At 38.2% G+C, this 19551-nt stretch overlaps 2 protein-coding genes across 4 annotated transcripts in view; both read left to right on the top strand.

The window, feature by feature from the left end:
• LOC110183090 (uncharacterized) overlaps positions 1 to 19551 on the top strand; it is a 193718-nt gene that overhangs the window by 173953 nt on the left and 214 nt on the right. Inside the window, exons 5-6 of one of the 2 annotated variants that reach the window (XM_086831028.1) lie at positions 18377 to 18638; positions 18701 to 19542. Coding sequence is in view for 1 of the 2 variants with exons in the window: in XM_020951295.2 (XP_020806954.2) it covers positions 18605 to 18638; positions 18701 to 19098 (432 nt within the window). In the remaining variant the exon portion in view is untranslated. Of the gene's footprint in view, positions 1 to 18376; positions 18639 to 18700; positions 19543 to 19551 lie in introns of those variants that run through there. The other variant, XM_020951295.2, reaches the window with a different exon arrangement.
• LOC110183100 (uncharacterized) lies at positions 3285 to 4304 on the top strand. 2 transcript variants are annotated; one of them, XM_086830314.1, is made up of 2 exons: positions 3285 to 3362; positions 3420 to 4304. In XM_086830314.1, exons 1-2 carry the CDS (start codon positions 3291 to 3293, stop codon positions 4302 to 4304), a joined length of 957 nt encoding a protein of 318 aa, XP_086686440.1. In that variant the 5' UTR covers positions 3285 to 3290. The 2 variants fall into 2 exon arrangements, with proteins under 2 accessions (XP_086686440.1, XP_086686441.1); XM_086830315.1 differs by having other exon boundaries at positions 3291 to 3371.

The raw sequence follows: 19551 nt of genomic DNA, 5'->3' as shown, positions 1-19551 counted from the left end.
AGACATTAAGCCATGCATAATTTGCGAGAATAATTAAACAAACTTGTGCCCCAGCAATTTGCATAATCTAAAGTTTGGGTTTCCTTTACAAAAGGAACTGGTTGAGGAATGCAGAGTGGCAATGTTGAGAGCTTTAAGCTAAGCCAGTGCTGCAAATTATTGTTTAATTCATATTTAAACTATCAAAATTAATCATCGTATTCTCTTTTACAAAAATCCCAACTTAATCAACTCATAAATTTAAACATTATGTCTATCTTCTCCATCTAAAAAGCCTATTATGGTTTCACTAAATCAACAGAATATAATTAATTGTCCATCGATTACCCCCATCTTTCATTTCGAGCCATAAATTGTACATTTCGGGAGTGCATTGCGGCTAATGATCCCAGAAATTGCCTCGACCGATATATCAATATGTGAAAATTCTCTGTCGGACACAATGCATCTGCCTGCGGGGCTCGTTTAATATTTGCATTCGCACTCGGCAATGTCCTAATTGTCAGCATCCACAGAGATATTAGTCAGTTATGTCAACAATATTATTAACATGTTGATTGTGCACTCGATGCTCGTGTGCTCTTGTTTTGATAATGATGCAACTCGATGTGTTGATCCGTATGATGGAGAGAGCCTTTATTGGATTGGATTGACAAGGCAATCGAATGCAGCTCACGTCCATGTCCCAATTTCAGAGGAGCCAAAACCAATTCCGGCTGATTCCCAAACGAAATGCAGATTGAATTACATTTTTGAATCAATTAGGGGTGCCGAAATGTGGGGCGTGGCGCCTTAAATGTTTGCCCAGCTGTCTGGACTCCAGGGGAGGATTATCCCGATGACTGTCGAGCCTGTCTGCCCTGGGCGTTGGCCCCTTGCGTGACTGCTGATATCCACCCGCTGCTCCATGCTCCACCACTGGCGATTCCCTTTCTAAATGCTTCTTTATGTGTATGTGCCCGGCACTCCTTGCCTCCCACCTGGACAGGTACTTTGCACACCTCTTAGTCTCTGCCCCCAAAAAATAATAAGGGAGCGCCGGCCAAAGACCTGTGCTGTGTCTGCGGCAATATTCTAATGGATTTTTCGTTTCCAGCTATAAATAGGCAACCAACAAACTGACAACAATTGAAACAATATTTCAGACCCCAAGAAGGGGGTATATTCCGACACTCAGCCAGCCGGCAGATTGATGGCAAGCCACTGCAAGAAACCCTTTTACTGAAATTTCTAGAGCCTGTAATCTCTTGGAAATATATATGAATGTTTGTTTAAAAGGGGAACTAAAGCTTTTGAATGTGATAAAGTAACCTGAAAAGGAGGAAAACTAAAGCTTTTTAGATGCTTGCTAAGATAGGAACTATTTTGTCTAAATAAACTTCATTTTATTCAGGAAAATCCTATAAGGACTTCTTTTATCATCACCCCATTTCTTAATAATGTTTCTTACAAATTTTAGAACTTAAGTACTTTTATTTTACATATTTATTGTCCAACAAACCTTTTCCTTTAAAAAAAGGAAAACCAAAATATGAAGCTTAACTAATTATGATTAAACTGACCTAGAAATAAATCTATGCTATATAAAAGTCAGTTTCAAATACAAAGTAAATTTCTATATCTAGAACCTTAACTTTTTCTCAGTGACACGATTCCCTTAAAAGCCCAGATTATTCATAAGAGAAATGTAGCCATGAAACTGGAACGGTGGGTAGTATCCATATCCTTGACTGAAGTTTCGTATCTTTCATTTTGCCGTCGTCGCTTGTTGTTTTCGCTGTGGTTTTGCCTGTTTTTTTGTTTTTGGCAACCGATTCCCCCTAGTTATCCTTTCGCCAACAAATTTAAAAGCGTCAGCCCGAAAAATCATTTGCACAGCATTCATGTGGGACTCATTAGGCTTCCCCCTTTACTTTTGGTCTGGAATAAGTTTTATTTTCCGTTTCAGCACTTTGTTCCCCAAAACCCTGACGCTTGTTGACAATGAGCGAAACATTTGCGTATCGGAATTGGCAAAGACTCCTGGGCAGGAGCAGGCTTTCCCACCTCCGCTCCCGAAGGACTCTGGCATGAATATTCATGCTTTGGGGAGCAAGTTGCCCCAAAAAAAATTGAGATGGTAGACACTTTATCCTCAGCTCGTCGTCGGTTCCAAGGCGCTTTGCGGATTAACATAAAATTTCATTTGATTGTGTTTTGGTGAAGATTTTTATGGGATATAAAGGATTTTATATGGCAACTAACTTGTTTTGGGGATCTGATACTACTCGGAATGCCTAGGGAAATCTCAACGGGCCATCGGATTGATGGGAATTGTTTACGTTATGGCCAGGCCAAGATTCTTGCTGACTTCACCGCGTGTTTAGGCGTGAGGGGAATACGATTATTAAGGACTGGTTTTCAGTTCAGATACAGATTTGAAAGCTAAGTTTGAATACCTTAATATTTGGTATACTTTTTAGATGGTAAATAAGTTATTGAAGCATAAGTTTTACTTGTATTGAGGCAGTTATTGGATAGATTATAGCTTATAATGTTTCCTTTTTTACAAATTTTTATCGAACATCAATTGAAATTGTCATAAAAATTGCCTAAATAAATTTATTCAAACGGCTCGAAGAAGACCCCTGAACTTGCCCTCATAAAATTCACATTATTCAGGGCGCCTAATCCAAAGTTGATTAATGCATTAAATTTGGAATATAATAAAAGCAGATCATGACAATAAATCGACCCGGCCATTGTGCGAATGACATCGAAGAGCCATCAAAGAGATTAACTTGCAAATTTAACAACAACTGAAAATTGGCTTAGAAGTATAGATATATATATTGTTATATATATATGTAATAGAGACTCAAGTGTTACACGATGATTGCTGGTTGATGGTGTTGCCTTGATGATTTTTATGGGCATTACAATCGATCCAAAGCAAAAGTCACGTCAATAAAATGCTCAAAACAAATCCCGACAGAACAGGATATATACTGCTGAGTGTGTTTTACAATGCAATTCGGCTCCGATGACGGCACAATATGAAAGATTGATGAGCTTACTTGAGCTTGATGAGGCTTCTCCCCCACCCACCCATGATGTCAAGGTCGTTCCACTTTTTTTTCGGGTTGATTCATTGTGATGCGTTCTTGTTGATTCTTCGCTCTGGTTTCAAGTTTGTTTGCCCGCAAAATTTTCAAGCAAATATGAGATGGTTAAACATCAGATAATGTGCCCAAGGTATAAAAAGAGAAATTCTCTGTGGAGATAAGCACAGTTCCCTAATTGAATTCATCATGATTCGACTTCTGGCCATCTACGGTTGCTGCCTGCTTCTGGTGGCAGGAAACTCCTTGGAGGAGTCACAGGTAGGAATGGCTTTAATATCATTGATGTAGGGATGAGGTAATAATTTCCATTTCCAGGAGCTTATTGACTCCACAACCCCCTTAATCGACAATGGCTTTCCCATTAGCTCTCATGAGTTACCTGAGTTGGAGGTGCCCAGTGATCTCGATCAGGAAGTAATGAATGTCCACAAAATCAATTGGCTGCCTGTTTGGGAGGAGCAGGATCATTTGCGTGTTGCCAGGGAAGTGTCTGATCAAACTGAGACAACGCAAGTTCCTTCTACTGATTCCACTTCAACCAAGGCTTCAGTGGAGGAGGTCTTAGTGTCCAAAGATAACAATCAGTGTCCCAATAACGCTGAACGTGGTCTCACCAATCTCATTCGGGTGGCTCGTCCCCTCTTACCAGCTGCTCGGTTGAAGAACATCCTATCCAACGCTGTCGAGGATCCTCAGGTGCGGGGTTTGATTAAGCTCCTAAGAAGTGATCGTCTTAAGGAGGAAGTGCAGCGGTTGAGAGCCACCAAACAGCATCAGGCCCTGCAGGACTTTATCTGTCGGGAGCTCAAGCTGGATCCCGCCTACTATGTGGAGTATGTTAGGGTCTTCCTCGACATTCACACTTTGGAGCCACCGACCAGTAAGTTGCCCAATCGTCGGCAGGGAATACGTGGTCTGCTTTTGGATCTTCGTGATGCTGTACCCCGTGCCACCTTGAGGGATATGTATCTGAGACTTTACTCCTCCGATACGGAATTGGTGAATGCTGTGCGCCTTATTCGTAGCACCAAGTTCCGGCGGATTCTGCGGGATGTGCGATCCCTGAAGGAGTATCGTTCACTGACAGATGAACTGGAAAAGGCAGGAGTTCCTTTGCGTCAGATTCAGCAACTGGTGGCCAATGCATTGGGTTGGAGCACCATTGATATGGGTGCAGAGACTGTCATTTTGAGTGTTTAAATGGAGTATTTCTTATGAATCCTTTTATACCTACCTTCACGTTTATATAATTTTACTCAAAGAAGCAATCATTTCCGACCCCATAAATCATATATATTCTTGATCAGCATTAAAATCCGCATCGATCTAGCCATCTCAGGCAGAAAATAAAATTTTTCATTTTTTCAACATTTTACATCCTTAAAAGTGTCAAAAATTAAAAAAAAATTAACTTGCTTAAATTTTTAATTTGAGTATGCAGCTTTACTTACCTATAAAAATCTAACATTGAAAAGTTATCCGAATTAAAATTGATGCTTATTTGCCTTAGTTATGAGTTCTATAAACTTTGATTTCCTCAAAAAAATTGTCATATAAAGATTTCCTTATTTTCGTTGCCTTCCTAAGATTTTCCCTGTTTTATTTACACTGTCAATATTTATTTTGTGAGTTCTGGTGGGGATATCCATCGCCAGCTGTAAAGTGTCACATCCTAGAATGCGGTGCCACATCAAAGGGGGTAAGGAAACACCTTTTTGTTGTGTTTCATATCAATGGAAATCGTTTTATTTTAGATAGCTCAGTTAATTGATTTTATATTTGGATTTGTACCAACCTTGGGCGCTGTGCTCGCTGCTCATCTATCACAGTCGACTCCCATCAGTCATCTGTCAACCAATTTCACTTGGTTTCTCGAAAAATAAAAAAGAAACCGCTCCTCATCTTTGACTTTATGGTATATTTCCCTCCCTCAGACATCGGTGGTGGCAACAACTGGGCAAGAAATTTATAACTCATTCGTTGCAATTACAAAAGTCCGCCAGATCGGGATACGGAATGGGACTATGGACATGTTTACGTCTTCCAAAGGCAGGCAACCGAAACCACTTCAAAATTCGTTCAGGGTCAGAATCATTAGGGCAAAATATATATATGTGTATACACAGGGAGAAAAACATTTACTTATTGTGGAGTAATTAATGGGATTATATTCTTTATATTTAGTTTTTATTTAACTATATACAAATTCAATAAGTGACATACATATATAATAGGGTACCTTGTGTCTCAACCTTTTGGTTAATATAGTTTTTCTACTTTTTCTTAGAAGTTACAAAGAAAAATTTTTAAATGTTTTATAATATTAGTATTTTACCATTAATTGATGGACTTTTCTAAAGAATAGGCATTTGGTTATCATAAGCCTTAGTCTTATAATAAAAACCCAGCTCTAAAATGGCTTGTTTTAACTTTTAAAAGAAAGGTGCTTGATTCTGACAAGTAAGATATATGTTATATCTTTATGTTAACTAATAATATAATATAATAATTATATCAAATAAGTGACATAAGTAGGGTACTTTGTGTATTAACCTCTAGGTTACTATAGTTTTTCATCGGGTTTGTTACAAGTTACGAAGAACAATTTTAAAATGTGTTAGAATAATATTATTTGTTAAATTTATGGATGTACTTTTATAAATAATAGGCACTTGGACATCATAGGTCTTATGATATTGCTCTAAAACTGCTAGCTTTGTGTTACTTTTAAAAGAAAGGTGCTTGATTCTGACAAGTTAGATATATATCTATATATTAACTAGGTTCTATATTCCCAATTTACAATTTTCGCATAGTGTTTTCTAGTATTTGCTTCCAGTGTTCTTATACATCTTAGATCTATATACGACCATGTTCTGTGCCGCTGTCGCCGCATGTTGCCGATTGCCACGCGGCAGATAAACAACAAACAAAACACTGAAGACTCTGGAGTCTCTTGGTGCCACACATGTCGCCGCCGCCTCCAAAAGACTTCATCATCCGAGGAGCTGTCAACGCCGTCTCCTAATCGAGGCAACACAGTGGCCGTAAACAAATTACAGACAGATCGGGGCAGACAGTAGCCAACGGTGGTAGTAGTGGTCTTCGGAGGAGGAGTAGAGCTATAAATAAGACCCAAAAAAGGGGCAAGGCAGGCAGGCGGAAATACGAGAGCAATTTTTTGTTATTCCATTTACTCAGCCACAAGACCAGCGGCAACTGAACGTGTCAAAATAAATAAACAATTTTGTGAAGCAAAGCTATGGTAATCGCAATACCGGTCGATCGATAAGCCAGCTCGCTCTGAGCTCAGATAGAGCTCTGACTCTTCCATTTCATTGCTCTGAAATTGAGTAATTCTAGAAGATTGTCAGTTGCAAATGATAAGTTGGTGAAGAGAACATGGGACAAGGTGCCACATAATGCAATTCATTCAGATACCAATCACCTGTGAGGAAAACTACCAAGTTTACTCAAGTTAGTGAGCAATGTTTGCTATAGAAATACTACTTTTAATTCAAGATTTTAAATACATTATGATGTGAAATTATTACATGAAACAAACGTCATTTGTAGCCTGTAAATGTATCTGTATACCTCACAAGTTTCTTAACTTGGCAGGAAAGTTTTATCCAAGTAATTCTGGAGCAATTTATAACTTTTCTTTTCCTTTAAAAGTTTATGCGGATAATTTCATTACAAGTTGTGTTTTTTTTTTGTGAAGCAAGGAAAAGTGTACTTAATTAGGGAAATGTTTTAATGAATCAGATAAAATGAATAATCATAAAAATATAGCTAGAAAAGCGCTCTTTTAAATAAATATATTTTTTATATAATAAGATTTTAAACCATTTCTTATGAAACAAAGACTTTAAGCTTCAAGTTGAAGTCTAGAATTTCTTTTATTAGCTATTGGTTAAATAATAAAATCTACAAAGTGGCCCTATTCTCCTTGGCTTTAAGCCATTCTTTGAGCATTTCCTTAAGACGTTTTCCCCTTCCCCTCTTTCTGGCTGACACACTTGAAGGTTCAATTGTTCGCGCGAGGAGCTGCTTGGTCTCCATGGAAAACCCTCCTCGAAGTCCCGCCAATTGCTCGAAGAAAATCACTGCAACGGCAACGGCAACATTTTCCCTTAGCCCTTTGTTGCAACATTTTCGTTCCGCCATTCAAACTCAATTAAGCAAATGGGAGAGTCGTTCACCTTCCCTGACGGTCTGTTGTTGTTTGGCTTTTGTTGCATGGAGAGAGAGGGAGGGAGCCCAAGAGCCCTTCCCTGTGGAGCTACCAATGGTCCAGGCTTCCAGACACGGATACCCGCCGCCACCTTTAGCACGGACCCCAGAAGTTGACTTTAACAATAAACACTTGGAAAAATATTGGGTATAATATATATATTTAGATTGCTTTTATTTTTAGAAATATTTTTTGGGGTTTCGGAATCCGTTTTGTCAGTAGGAATGCCTAGGATTTCCTCTGATTTTTACTTTATAATTATTATATGATATGCTTTTTATTGACAACAATTTGAAAAAGCCTCAATTTATGTTTGAAAATATTTAAACATAGTTTCAGGGTCTTAGTAGGTTATATTTAAATCGTAATGAGAAATTTGTTTTATGCTACGCCTTTCAAGTATAATTAATAATTATACAATAAAGATTATTATATTATATGACATATTATTATTTATATTTTTTAGTGGTATTCTTTGAGCGGGTCAGGTAATATTTATATTATAATGAAAGTTCAGCCTTGCTTGATGCAACCTCCTGCAAATATAATTAATAATTATACCATAGAGAATATTATATTATATTTTGTTATATAATATGGCATATTATTATTTATATTTTTTGGGACTATTCATTCCCTTCTTCTCACTCTTTTAGTTCCCAGTGTAGTCAGTCATGTGCTCCACTCCACTTTCAACTTTACGCTTCGTGCCTCCGCCAGTGTGGAACTCCCCAGGTGTAGTGGGAGTTGGAATGGGAGCTGGAGTTGGAACTGGAGTTGTCGCAGTCACTGGCGAACTTCCCCTCTGGAGAAGTGGCTGGAACTGCGACTGCAACTCCGACTGGAGCTGCAATTGCAATTGTTGTTGCAAAAAGGCGACCATCTGGACACGCTTGGCCAAGCCGGGCAAATCTAGCAAACTGTTTACCCACGCGGGCCAAGAGCAAACTCGCTCATAGCCAAGGCCAATAACCCCACGGTACTCGAAGTAATCCGCGGCAATCCAACGCATTTACCCCACACACAGCTTGGGTTAGGTTTTTTTTTTTTTTTGGGGCCAAGAACTCGGGCCAGTTTTTGGCCATGAAAAGCGGCTCTTTACGTCATCGAAATGATTGGTATGGAAACATATCAAAACGGAGGGCAGAAACAACAAACTCTCCAGCCACGCCAACGGAAGCCATTAGAGGCGAGCCAAGAACATGGACACTGGACCACAGTCCCCTGTCCAGTGTCTCGTGGAGCTCCGTTTTCTTGGGAGGAGGCAGCAGGCATTCCAAGCAATTAATAATAATTTCCGCTGCCTCAAACAAAAAGCCAACTTGGAAGCTTTTTCTCGTTCTCGTTGATGCGACTTGGCCACTTGGCAGATGGCACTGTTTTCTGGCGGTGAAGGGTGTGGTTGAGTTTTCAAGTTTATCTTTCCCAAGAACTAAGTTTTAGTTTTGTGTTGTTTTTGTGCGTTTTCATGGGCATGTCTCTTTTGCTAATTTCTGTCTATCTGTAGGTGTGAAGAAGCAAATCTCAGCAGCAGCAGGTATGAAAAATAGTTAAGCAAGGCAGGGCAAGAAAGACTACAAAAAATAGGTAATGGTTTGGCTAATTTTATGTACTAAAACGGTTTCTTAAAGCACATTAAATAAATGGTGATTGTTACATCATTATTTTTGGAAGAAAGATTAAGAAAGGGAAAAGAATTTCCCTATTAAAAATATAAGTTGGATAAAAATTTCTTGTTTTCTAATCAAATATTTTTAAATCTAAAAACTGAAAGAGGAGTACCCATCATAATTCTTCCATAGAACTTGTTCACTCTCCATTACTCATCCCCATTTATTAAAGGGTCAAGTTTTCCTATCGTCGGCCCACAGCTTTTGTGTCTTGGAGAACAATACACATTCCTGGGGTTTAGCCTTTGGGCACTATAATTATTTAATATAGTAAGGCTCGCATCGTTTTTAACAGTAACCCGTATATTAACTACTTAGGACAGGGCGTTACGCATCTTCACAATTCACGCCTAATGAATATGCTCTACGAATGTACGCTGAAGTGGGGCAAAACCAAACCACAAATCAAATTAAAAATCCAAAAAATGCTACATATTCTTAGCTTTGGAAGTCATTAATCTCTGTGGGGCCGATAGAACCATCCCCACTTTCCATGGAGCAAAAGAAGTGCAACTGCGTTGATCTCCAAACAAAGCCGTTCTTCTCCTGACCGCCTCGCATGACTTGGCGTTTGCTGGAGCGCTTAACCCAAATACAAACAAAATTTTTGATGGTATATTAATAGGAGAATAATGAATACTCTGCTTATTTTCCTTGAGTGATATGGGTTAAAATTCTAGCAAAGAAAAAGATGTTCTTGTAGACAAAATATTAACTTGACTTTAATTGAAATTATTGCCTAAATACCATAGTTTTTCTCTATTAAATGCGATTATTTCCTGCACAAAAAGACTCGGATATGGTCTAAACTACCACCTAGTCATTCATACCCTCTCACACCCTATTGCGCCAAAAGCAAACCACTTCGATGACAACAATAACCAGAATTGAAAGAGCATATTGCGATGCCGGGGACAAGGGCCGCACGACTTGCTTTAATCAGCGCTTTTTGATCTGGACAAAACAATTGCCGGCCGGCACAATGCCAGCACAGTACATACATATATGACCACGAAGGCGCCCTCAGCATGGGACTTGGACTCGGACTCGGACTCGGATACGGACTCCACTCCCTGCTCCCCAGTTGCCCGACTTCTTCGGTGGCACACACAAAAATTGTTTTGAAAACTTGCTGAGTTTTCAATTGGGCACAAAGAGCGCAGCGGGCCAGACATGGTCCAAAAAGGGCATGGACGGGGGCGTTCAATTTGTTTGGTCAGCTCGCTTCAGTTCAGCTAACTCCTCGCCGGATCGGGGTGCCCAGTAGCTATTTCCAATGTTATTGTTACCCCATTGCTGCGGAGTATTCAGTATTCAGTACTCGGTACCCAGTACTCCACAGCCAGTGGGTTAAGTGCGTTTTATGCTTTGTTGATGCAAGACCAAAGCCAATTCACCAACTCTGAGGGTATACACAGGGCCAAAAGTAATGGAAACTTAAAGTGATAGTTTGTTATACAATTACAGGGTATTCTAATTTCAGTTAGAAGCCCGTAACATAGTGAAGGAATCATTTCCGACCCTATAAATCATATATATTCTTGATCAGCATTAACAGCAGAATCGATCTAGGCATGTCTGGAAAAAATCAAAATTTTTAAAAATTTTTTCAATTTTTTCTTTTGTTAAAGGGGGAGCGCTTTGCCAAAAAATTAAATTTTCTAAAATTTTTAATTGACTATGTAGATTTATTAACCCAATAAAAACTAGCATAGGAAAGGTTTCCGAATTGAAATCAATGCATTTTTAACTTAGTTATGAGATTTTTTCAATTTGATTTTTAGAAAAAATTGGCATAAAAATATACAAAATACCTACTCAAGAAATGGGATTATAATTTCAGTCATTTTAATTTTCAAACATTTTCACTGAGTATGCAGATTTGTTAACGTGATAAAAATTAGCTCGGGACAGCTTTCCGAATTAAAATTAACGCTTTTTTGGCTTTGTTATGAATTTTTTAAAATTGGATATTTAGCAAAAATTGCCGTAAAAAAAGATAAAATAGGGTATTATAATTTTAGTCAGAAGCTCATAAAACAGTGAAGGAGTCATTTCCGACCCTATAAATCATATATATTCTTGATCAGCGTCAACAGCTGAGTCGATCTAGGCATGTCTGGAAGAAAACAAAATTTTTTAATTTTTTTTTCAATATTTTCGAAAAAAAATATGGGTTAAAAAAATGGCAAAACTTTAAATTTTCTAAAATTTTAAATTGAGTATGCAGATTTGTTAACCTTATAAAAACTAGCATTGGAAAGTTTTCTGAATGAAAATTAATGTTTTTTTGTCTAAGTTATGAGGTTTTTAAATTTTCTAATTTTCAAAAAAATTGTCATTTGAAACAACCGATTAATTTTGATTAAAAGAGTGTATTAAATAATAACTTGTTTTAAAGCTGCAATCTGAAAAGGTTTAAAGGAAACCTCTTGTATAGAAAGACAAACAAATCTTATATTTCCTTATCCTTTCCTTTTATAAACTTAAGAGATTTTAGCCTATCAAAAATGTATTTAAAAATAATACCTCCAATTCCATCACCTTTCTTTTCTACAGTTTAAAAATTGTTAGCCTTTCCATTTAATATAATTAATTCTCTTATTGCAAATCTATATTTGTTCCCTTAAACCATGGATTTATTTCATTTAATTTTTTTTTTTTTTGCTGTGTACTTGAAATTCCGCCAAAGGCTAATGAATTTTTGGTTACAAAACTCGATCTGGTGACAATATTGGAAGCTCGTCTGGTCTGGTCCAGAGCCCGCAACTGGGGCGTAATGCGCCATTTCGCTTTTTGATGATTGATGAGCCTGATGTGGGGAAAACTTTGTTTGGCCGAACCCGAAAATATAAAGAATTTAAAGACAGGGACAGCAGCTGAATAATTGGATATTTTTGAAAGCGAAGAAGAAAAGATAAATTGTCTTGCAACAGGCTTTAAAATATGTTAATCCCGGAGAGTAGTAAAACCCGTCAATCTATACGAGACACTTCTTTAGAACTCTAAGCCCTTCTCTTCCCGTATTATTGATATGCAAATGGAGGCTGAGCTATAAACACCTGTAGCCCCAATTAAACCACAAGCTCCATTCACAAACTATGTATGTTTTTTATCAATGAAAAACTAAAAGCTTGAGTCGAGTTTAGTGAATGAATTTGGATTTCATTGGATCGAACGAGTCTTGGAGTTGTTTTTCAGCCAACGCTCTGTTTTTTGGGGGCCCACGCTGAAAATGCACCAAAATCGAATGCGAACCCATAAAAAAATAACACATCAACAGAGATATGCAATCAAGTCGGCAACAAAGCGATACAAGAGTGTAGGCGCCAAAAAAAAGAGAAAAAGTTGCCACGCGCCAACCTGTCGGGCTTCCCATTAATTAGCCGCCAAAAAATCCAACCAAGAATATATATAATATGTATATATATTTTAGGTATATGGTTATATATATTTTGTTATAGAAACATTAGCCATCCATCAGTTATGTAAGGCAGGCAAAGAAAATACAAAGGCTGTGTCACTGCCTCGTGTGCGGGCGGATGCCTCTGGCGTGGCTCATAAAAAACAAAAGATGATTTTTATGCGCCTCGATTTTTATACTTGTGCCATATGTCGACGGATGGCAGCCAGTCGATGACGCTGTCTTGGGAAACCAACGACCTACATCAATGCCGGAGTGTAATAGTTTTAAAGCTACTTGCTAAGGTTGAGTTGAGTGGGCGATACCTACTACAATAAGTGAAATAAGCTGCCTCGATATAGACTCTAATTATGTTCTATGTCTCAGAATAAGACACAGCCTTGAAGATATTTAAAAAATACCTAAAACCATATAAAGAATATAATGTAAACTGTCATAGAAAAGCTATTCTGCTCCATTTCGAACCTAAACTAGTGTCTATATGTGACTGCATATGTCAGCCAAAACGAATTGAATTTCAAAACAGCATCGCCCAACATGCCTCCCACTTTAGCTTCAATTGTGGCCATGCAGCTAGACAATTGCCTAGTATCTGAGTGCACAAGTATCTCATGGATGCACGGCAGTCGTCGTCACAATTGTGGCAGCTGCACTTTGCTTTTTCTCACATTACCAACGAGTGACTTGTTGCCTGGCTTTCCACATTGCCCGCGCCAATTTGCAACTTTCCACATGGCACTTCGTATGGCATTGGTATGGGAAAATGTTGATGTTACGCTTGATTTTATTTTTTATTTTTTTGCTTTTTTCAGCGATTTATGTGTCATTGTTTTGGCGTTTGGAATTACCCAGACCCAGACTCACTCTCATTGGTAATGCGATGTTGATAACTTTCCCTCCGCATCGCCATGATGATCATTTTCAAGTGCGTGTTGGACGGAAGTCGATTTCATGCCCATATCTATGCCGCATCTATTATGATGTAATGATAGTGGGTGAAGATATACTGTTGATTAGCCAAATTAGTGCTGCATTCGAAAAGGAAAGTTTCCCGCTTCAATGGGCTATGGAAATCATCATTAACTGAATGCTGTGCCCAAAAGCTGTTCTCTAAATTGAAAATTAAATGCACATAAGGTGGGCGATTTACCAATTCTGTTTACCTTGTACGGTGAAATCCAATATGTGTTTTCAATGTAACATCGAACTAAGCAGGGATTACATGGTAGTAAATGACTTTTAGCCATTTGTGGTTAAAGTTTAGAGCTTTTTATATTTTCCGCTTAGCATTTTGCATAATTTAAAGCAATGAGAGACTAGTGACACCTACTAAGACAGTGGCCAGTCGCCCACATGACGACCACGGCCTCTATCACCCACGTGCAATACAAACTTCTTTTAAGTTCTGTTTAAATTTCATAGATTTCTTGATAAAATTATAGAAAATATCTAGAAAGCAATAAATTCAATCTCTAAGAATTAATAATATACAAATTATATATATATTTATGTTAAAAAACAATAAAGTAATGCCTGCATTCATTTAATTTACCCAAACATTTTATATTTACATTTTTACTTCACCGGTTTGCATTTACCTCTGTTTTTAACGATCGTTTATATGGCAGCTATATGATATAGCAGTCCGATTTTCATAAAATCGTACACAAAATTCAATATGATAAATATCATGAAAATCTGTTGAAAACTGGAAAAGTTATTATATTTTGTTTTTAAAATTTTCCGATCGGTTCTATGGCAGATATATATATGTATATATATAGTCCACCGATTCGCCAAGATTCGACTTATATACTAGTGAAATTATATAGAAGAATAACTCCTTAGTTTCATTCAAATAGCTTGCTTTTAAATTTGTTCGAAAAAAATTCTCACATATGCATATGATTCCCAACTGGTTCTAACATCCCCGGAACGAAGTGACTTCTGCCGGCCGAGTCTTAGAAATGTGTTGTGTTAAAAAAGTTGCAAGTCATTGTTTATTAGTGTTCAAAGTTAGTAACTGATCCTACATATTTAATGGGTATAGCTACTTACTCATCATAGTTACTAACTGGTCATAGATACTTATTGATCGGAGTTACTTGATGGTCATAGATACTTACTGATCATTTTTAATAACTGGTCATAGATACTTACTGTTCAAAGTTACTTAAGGTTCAGAGTTACTTACTGGTCATAGATACTTACTGTTCAGAGTTAATCAATCTTCATATCATATGATTCCCAACTTGTTCTAACATCCCCGGAACGAAGTGACTTCTCCCGGCCGAGTCTCAGTAATGTGTTTTGTTAAAAAAGTTGCAAGTCATTCTTTATTAGTGTTCAAAGTATGTAACTGATCATACATACTTACTGATCATAGATACATACTGATCATAGTAAATTAATAGTCTTGGATACTTAATGTTCATAGTTAATTATCACATCATATAATTCCCAACTTGTTCTAACATCCCCGGAACGAAGTGTCTGATGCCGGCCAAGTCTTAGAAATGTGTTGTGATACAAAAGTTGCAAGTCATTGTTTATTAGTGTTCAAAGTTAGTAACTTATGATCATACATACTTACTGTTCAGAGTTACTTACTGGTCATAGCTTATTACTGGTCATAGATACTTACTGTTATATAATTACTGGTCATAGATACTTACTGTTCAGAGTTACTTACTGGTTATAGATACTTGGTGTTCACTGATACATACTGTTCATAGCTAATTACTGATCGAAATTACAAAAATTATAATACCCTGCAAGAGTAAAAATATATAAAATCAGTAGTCTAGAAAAAAATATTAAGCAATTCCAGCCTCCGGTGATTTCTTTTAATAAACACTAGGCAAAATTATTAAAAGCAATGTTTCTCAATATCTTTTCCAATGCATGAGATAGCTTTATGTGAGTAGGCTCAATTACAAAGCCATTTTACTCTGAACAAGCAACATAATTTCGGTGAATGAAAGTGAATGGTAACGATATCGATTATAATGGAATGCTGACTTGAGATCTGTTGCCACGAATCATTGTAATAAAGTGTGCCAATCGCATTGACAAATGCAAATGATTCACTTACGAAATCCAACTCCAACTTTTTGTATGTCATTTAAATTAAAGTCTATATTGAGAATCCACTTCTATTAGAAAATAAATTTAGATGACTCCCAGACTTCATTCCAGGCTGAAGGCTTGTTAGGCTTCCGGAGCAGTGACAACCCGGCTATTATGCGATCCAATCCCCAATTTCGAACCAATAATAATGGGCACTAGCACGCACCAGAACTCAATTAAAAGACCATTATCCACACCACACAGAACTGCCTGTGGATTTGTTTAATAAACAATTTCCGCTTTGATTTCTGTCCATACATGAGGGTGAGGATTCCCTCGAACCGCAGCTAATTAACCTGGCTGCTTCTGTTCCGAGGCAATTATGTCGGCTTGGGTGTGAAGAGTCGCCCGCTGGTGGCGACTGGGGGTCACCAATCACCCATTCCACGGTCACCAGTGGGGGGGTATGCTGCCCCGGGCTCAGGTGGTTTTCCTCCAGGAGGAAGTGGAACGGCCGCTTCCTTTGTCGGTCGCAGTGCGTCGCGTTCTTTTGCATTCTTCGCGTGTATTGCGTAAAATTAGCCAGCAATTCGCTCTGGCTTCCCTTTATGCCTGATTGATTGGAGGGGGACTGCTGCTTGTGTTCGATCGATCCACTCGAACTCTCATCAATTGGCAGGCGGCTTCGATTGGAATTTTTCCCTTTAAGCAAAAGCCGACAGAACGCAGCGACTGGAGAAGGCAGTAAAACGATGTCATTCGAAGGCATTGCAGGCATGCGAACTCGAATGGGTTATGTTTTTGTCTTAACCCTATAAAGGGGGCTTGGAAATGTTGCTAAAATGAGCTTAAAACTTCTTGAAAAATATGTCTTGAGATGAATTTTAAATTAATAATAAGGAAAGGTTACAATTACTAATAGTCTGTTTACTATTCTGTAATCAGGATTTACTTGAAGTTTGGTTTATAGTCAGATAGTAAGGAAATATCTTCTATGTCCTCTTCTAAACTCGGATTTCAGTGGGTAAAGTTGAGTGGAATTCAGTTGCTTATCAAGCACAGAGCCCTTCTGCGAGTCCATTAGCCCATTGAACCTGCCCCACAATCAATCAATGCATCATAGAGAAAAATAAAAACTGAGTGGAACTGGGCAGCGACTTCCCTTTTTGGCCGGGGGTCAGCTTCCACCGGAAAATATTTGCTTCCGTTCTGTTCTGTTCCCCACATCGATGGTAAAACAAATAAAAAAAAGCATTCTGCCTGGGCCGACCGGCAAATAAATTACAATTAAATGCAACAAACATGCAACACACTTACTCACTGCGGAACGCGGCGGATGTTTATTATCAAGTGGATACCTACGACATCATTAGCCCCTGTGTGTCTGGTCACTCCCCCCATCGATGGTTCTGTTCCAGGGCCCTTTTCCCAGTTGGAGTATAACCATGGCACGCAGTGAGAGTGGACTTTACCCGGCATGCTAATCCGGAAGTGGGTCATTTTCCAAACGCAAATGAAAGCGTGAGCTCGAACCGAACTCGAGCTGAAAAGCGGCGAAAACACATGCTGGCTGCGAGTGGGATATGATGGCCTCGGCTCTGGGAAATTGAAACTGAAAACTGCAGCAGTGAAAAGCCGTCTCCAAATGAGAGAGTCACAGACATCATCATAATATGGCAATCAAAATGAGAAATGCTCCATTGTCTCTGTGTGGGAATCGGGAACCGGGTGAAGATAGCGTCTCCTACTTATGCAAGAACCAAATCGAAGTCGCGTGGAAAGTCTACTAATTGAGATGCTGCGATGACAAGCTCAATAAATAGGAAAAAGACTTGCCAGAGGGTAGGAAAGTTTTGTGGGTTTGTAACTTCCTCAAAAGATATGACTAACTTTCGCATCATTATAACAATAATCTTGATCTGACATTATTGGGTTGTTGGCTTTCCGAGTTGATTTAAAGTTAAGTACTTGTTAAGTACACAAAGAGATATTAGTGGTGGTTTTCCCTGAAAGTGTCAATGCAGTTCTGATGGAATTTTACACTTGGAGAAACACTTGGAATATATAATAATATATATTTTTTACAATAGAAACTTGTACATTCTCTCATTCTCAGATAAAATCAATAATGATTGTGCGTTGCCCCAAATTGAAAATCAAAAGGCGCCTTATTGGCATTCGTTGTGTTCTGTGTGCCTTGTAAGGTAAAAACCAATAATCTCTCGATATTATAGAATAGTTTTGTGTGGATTATAAGGTAGTAACGACTCTTGTCCAAATGTGGAACCGGGGGCTTTATTTCAGGCAGCATGCCGCAGACACCACGCAAAACTTGCGCATAATTTGGTTGAATTTTCGATCAATTAGCCAGAGTGGAGGAGACCAACGGCACAGAGTGACCGCTCGCCCACAAGATGGCCATGCCTTGATTTCAGGCCTCCCACATCCACATCCACATCCAATTCCGCTTCCAATTTGACGCGTGCGCAGGCGCAAGTCTTCATTTGCATATCGGAGATGTGGGCGAAATTTCAGTTTCATTATTATTTTCCCACTCCACTCGGCAAACGGATGTTGGAAATTTTCGTATTGCCGAGATGCAGTTTCACTTTTTGGCGGGAAAAACAATGGCACTCTCGGTTGGTTCCTTGCCTTCTCACATTCATTTGGCATGAGAAGACTTGGTTTCGTGGCTTAATTAATGAGCTTGTATTAATTGCATATGTATCTGATTTGGTACAATGAATGGGTACTTATCTGAAAGCGTATATATAAAATGATACTATATAAATTTTGTATTTTAATGAATTATATTTCACTAAAGTTGATGATTAAAACGTATTCTTAAATGCATAATTTCATTTAAATTAAGATCTTTATAATAAAGGTCTAAAAATATCTCACGAAAGAACAAATTCTGGAACAATTCAATTAAATGAAGTACTGACCCTTTTCTGGTACATATTAGTCTGAGTCTTGATGTTAATTAAAAACCATATCGAATTAATTATGCACGGAATAATTGGCATACATAAGACTCTGGCGAATTTTTTTAAACATTGGCCAATGCCATAGACGACGTTGGATTGGATACTTGAAAATGAGAGGCTTCCTTATATGGTTGATTGTGGCTCGTAAGTGCTTGCTGAAACAAGTTTCAATTAACTAGAATATTAACTGATACAATTCGCTCTAGTGGCTAGCAGCTCAATGGCAAAGGACTTAGGAGTTATGAGGGTCGATTTGAAAGTGCTCAATGATAGTACCAAATATGAGAAAATTAAAACGAAACAACTGCAAGAATTTATACTGGACATTTTTCGTCGTGCTAAAGACGAAGTCAAGAGCAATATTTCTAAATTACAGAAAGACCTGCTAAGTGAAAAACTGGAATTGGCCAAGGTCTCAGTTAAGCTGGAGCGAAAGGCTCTCCTACTGCAGCACTGTCTATACTCAGATAAGGCCAACGATGATATCAAGCGGATTGCCAAGGAGCAGGCAGATGAAAAACTGGAGTCAGAAGCTAAAAAAGAGTTGCGAGCAAAGTATAACGAACTGCTATTGGATTTACCCAGACCATCCCCTCAAGAATAGAAAAACTGGCCACCTTTTATGACTTTTTAATGCCACTCCTTAGAAGGCCTGTTCTGCCTTGGATTTCTTTTGTTTTCCAAAAAGTTTTCTCAAATTAATGAATTTCTCTTAACTATTAAAGTCCGAGAACGCAAACGAGTCGATAAACTGAAGTAAAATATAGGAGAGTTATTAGAAGAACGTTTTGACCAATAGTTTTTACTGGCTGGTTTCACGGAGGTGGAGATAACGGCCACATCATACTCGCCTTACTGCACCATTAAAAGTCAAGCAGAACAGATCCTTAATTGAGTATCATGCAGAACAAATCTTTAACCGTATCAGCTCACCTTATGTAACCGACGAAACCCCTATAAAAGAATTGATCTCAGCTCTGTATTGATTAGTCTGTCGAAAGCTGTCTCTTCAAAATGAGGTTCCTACTACTAAGTGCTGCAGTTTTGCGTAAGTTTT

This window comes from Drosophila serrata, unplaced genomic scaffold, assembly GCF_035046125.1.
Source record: "Drosophila serrata isolate PLE 108 unplaced genomic scaffold, ASM3504612v1 contig_240, whole genome shotgun sequence".
Taxonomy (NCBI): domain Eukaryota; kingdom Metazoa; phylum Arthropoda; class Insecta; order Diptera; family Drosophilidae; genus Drosophila; species Drosophila serrata.
This window is presented reverse-complemented; position numbering and strand designations above follow the sequence as displayed.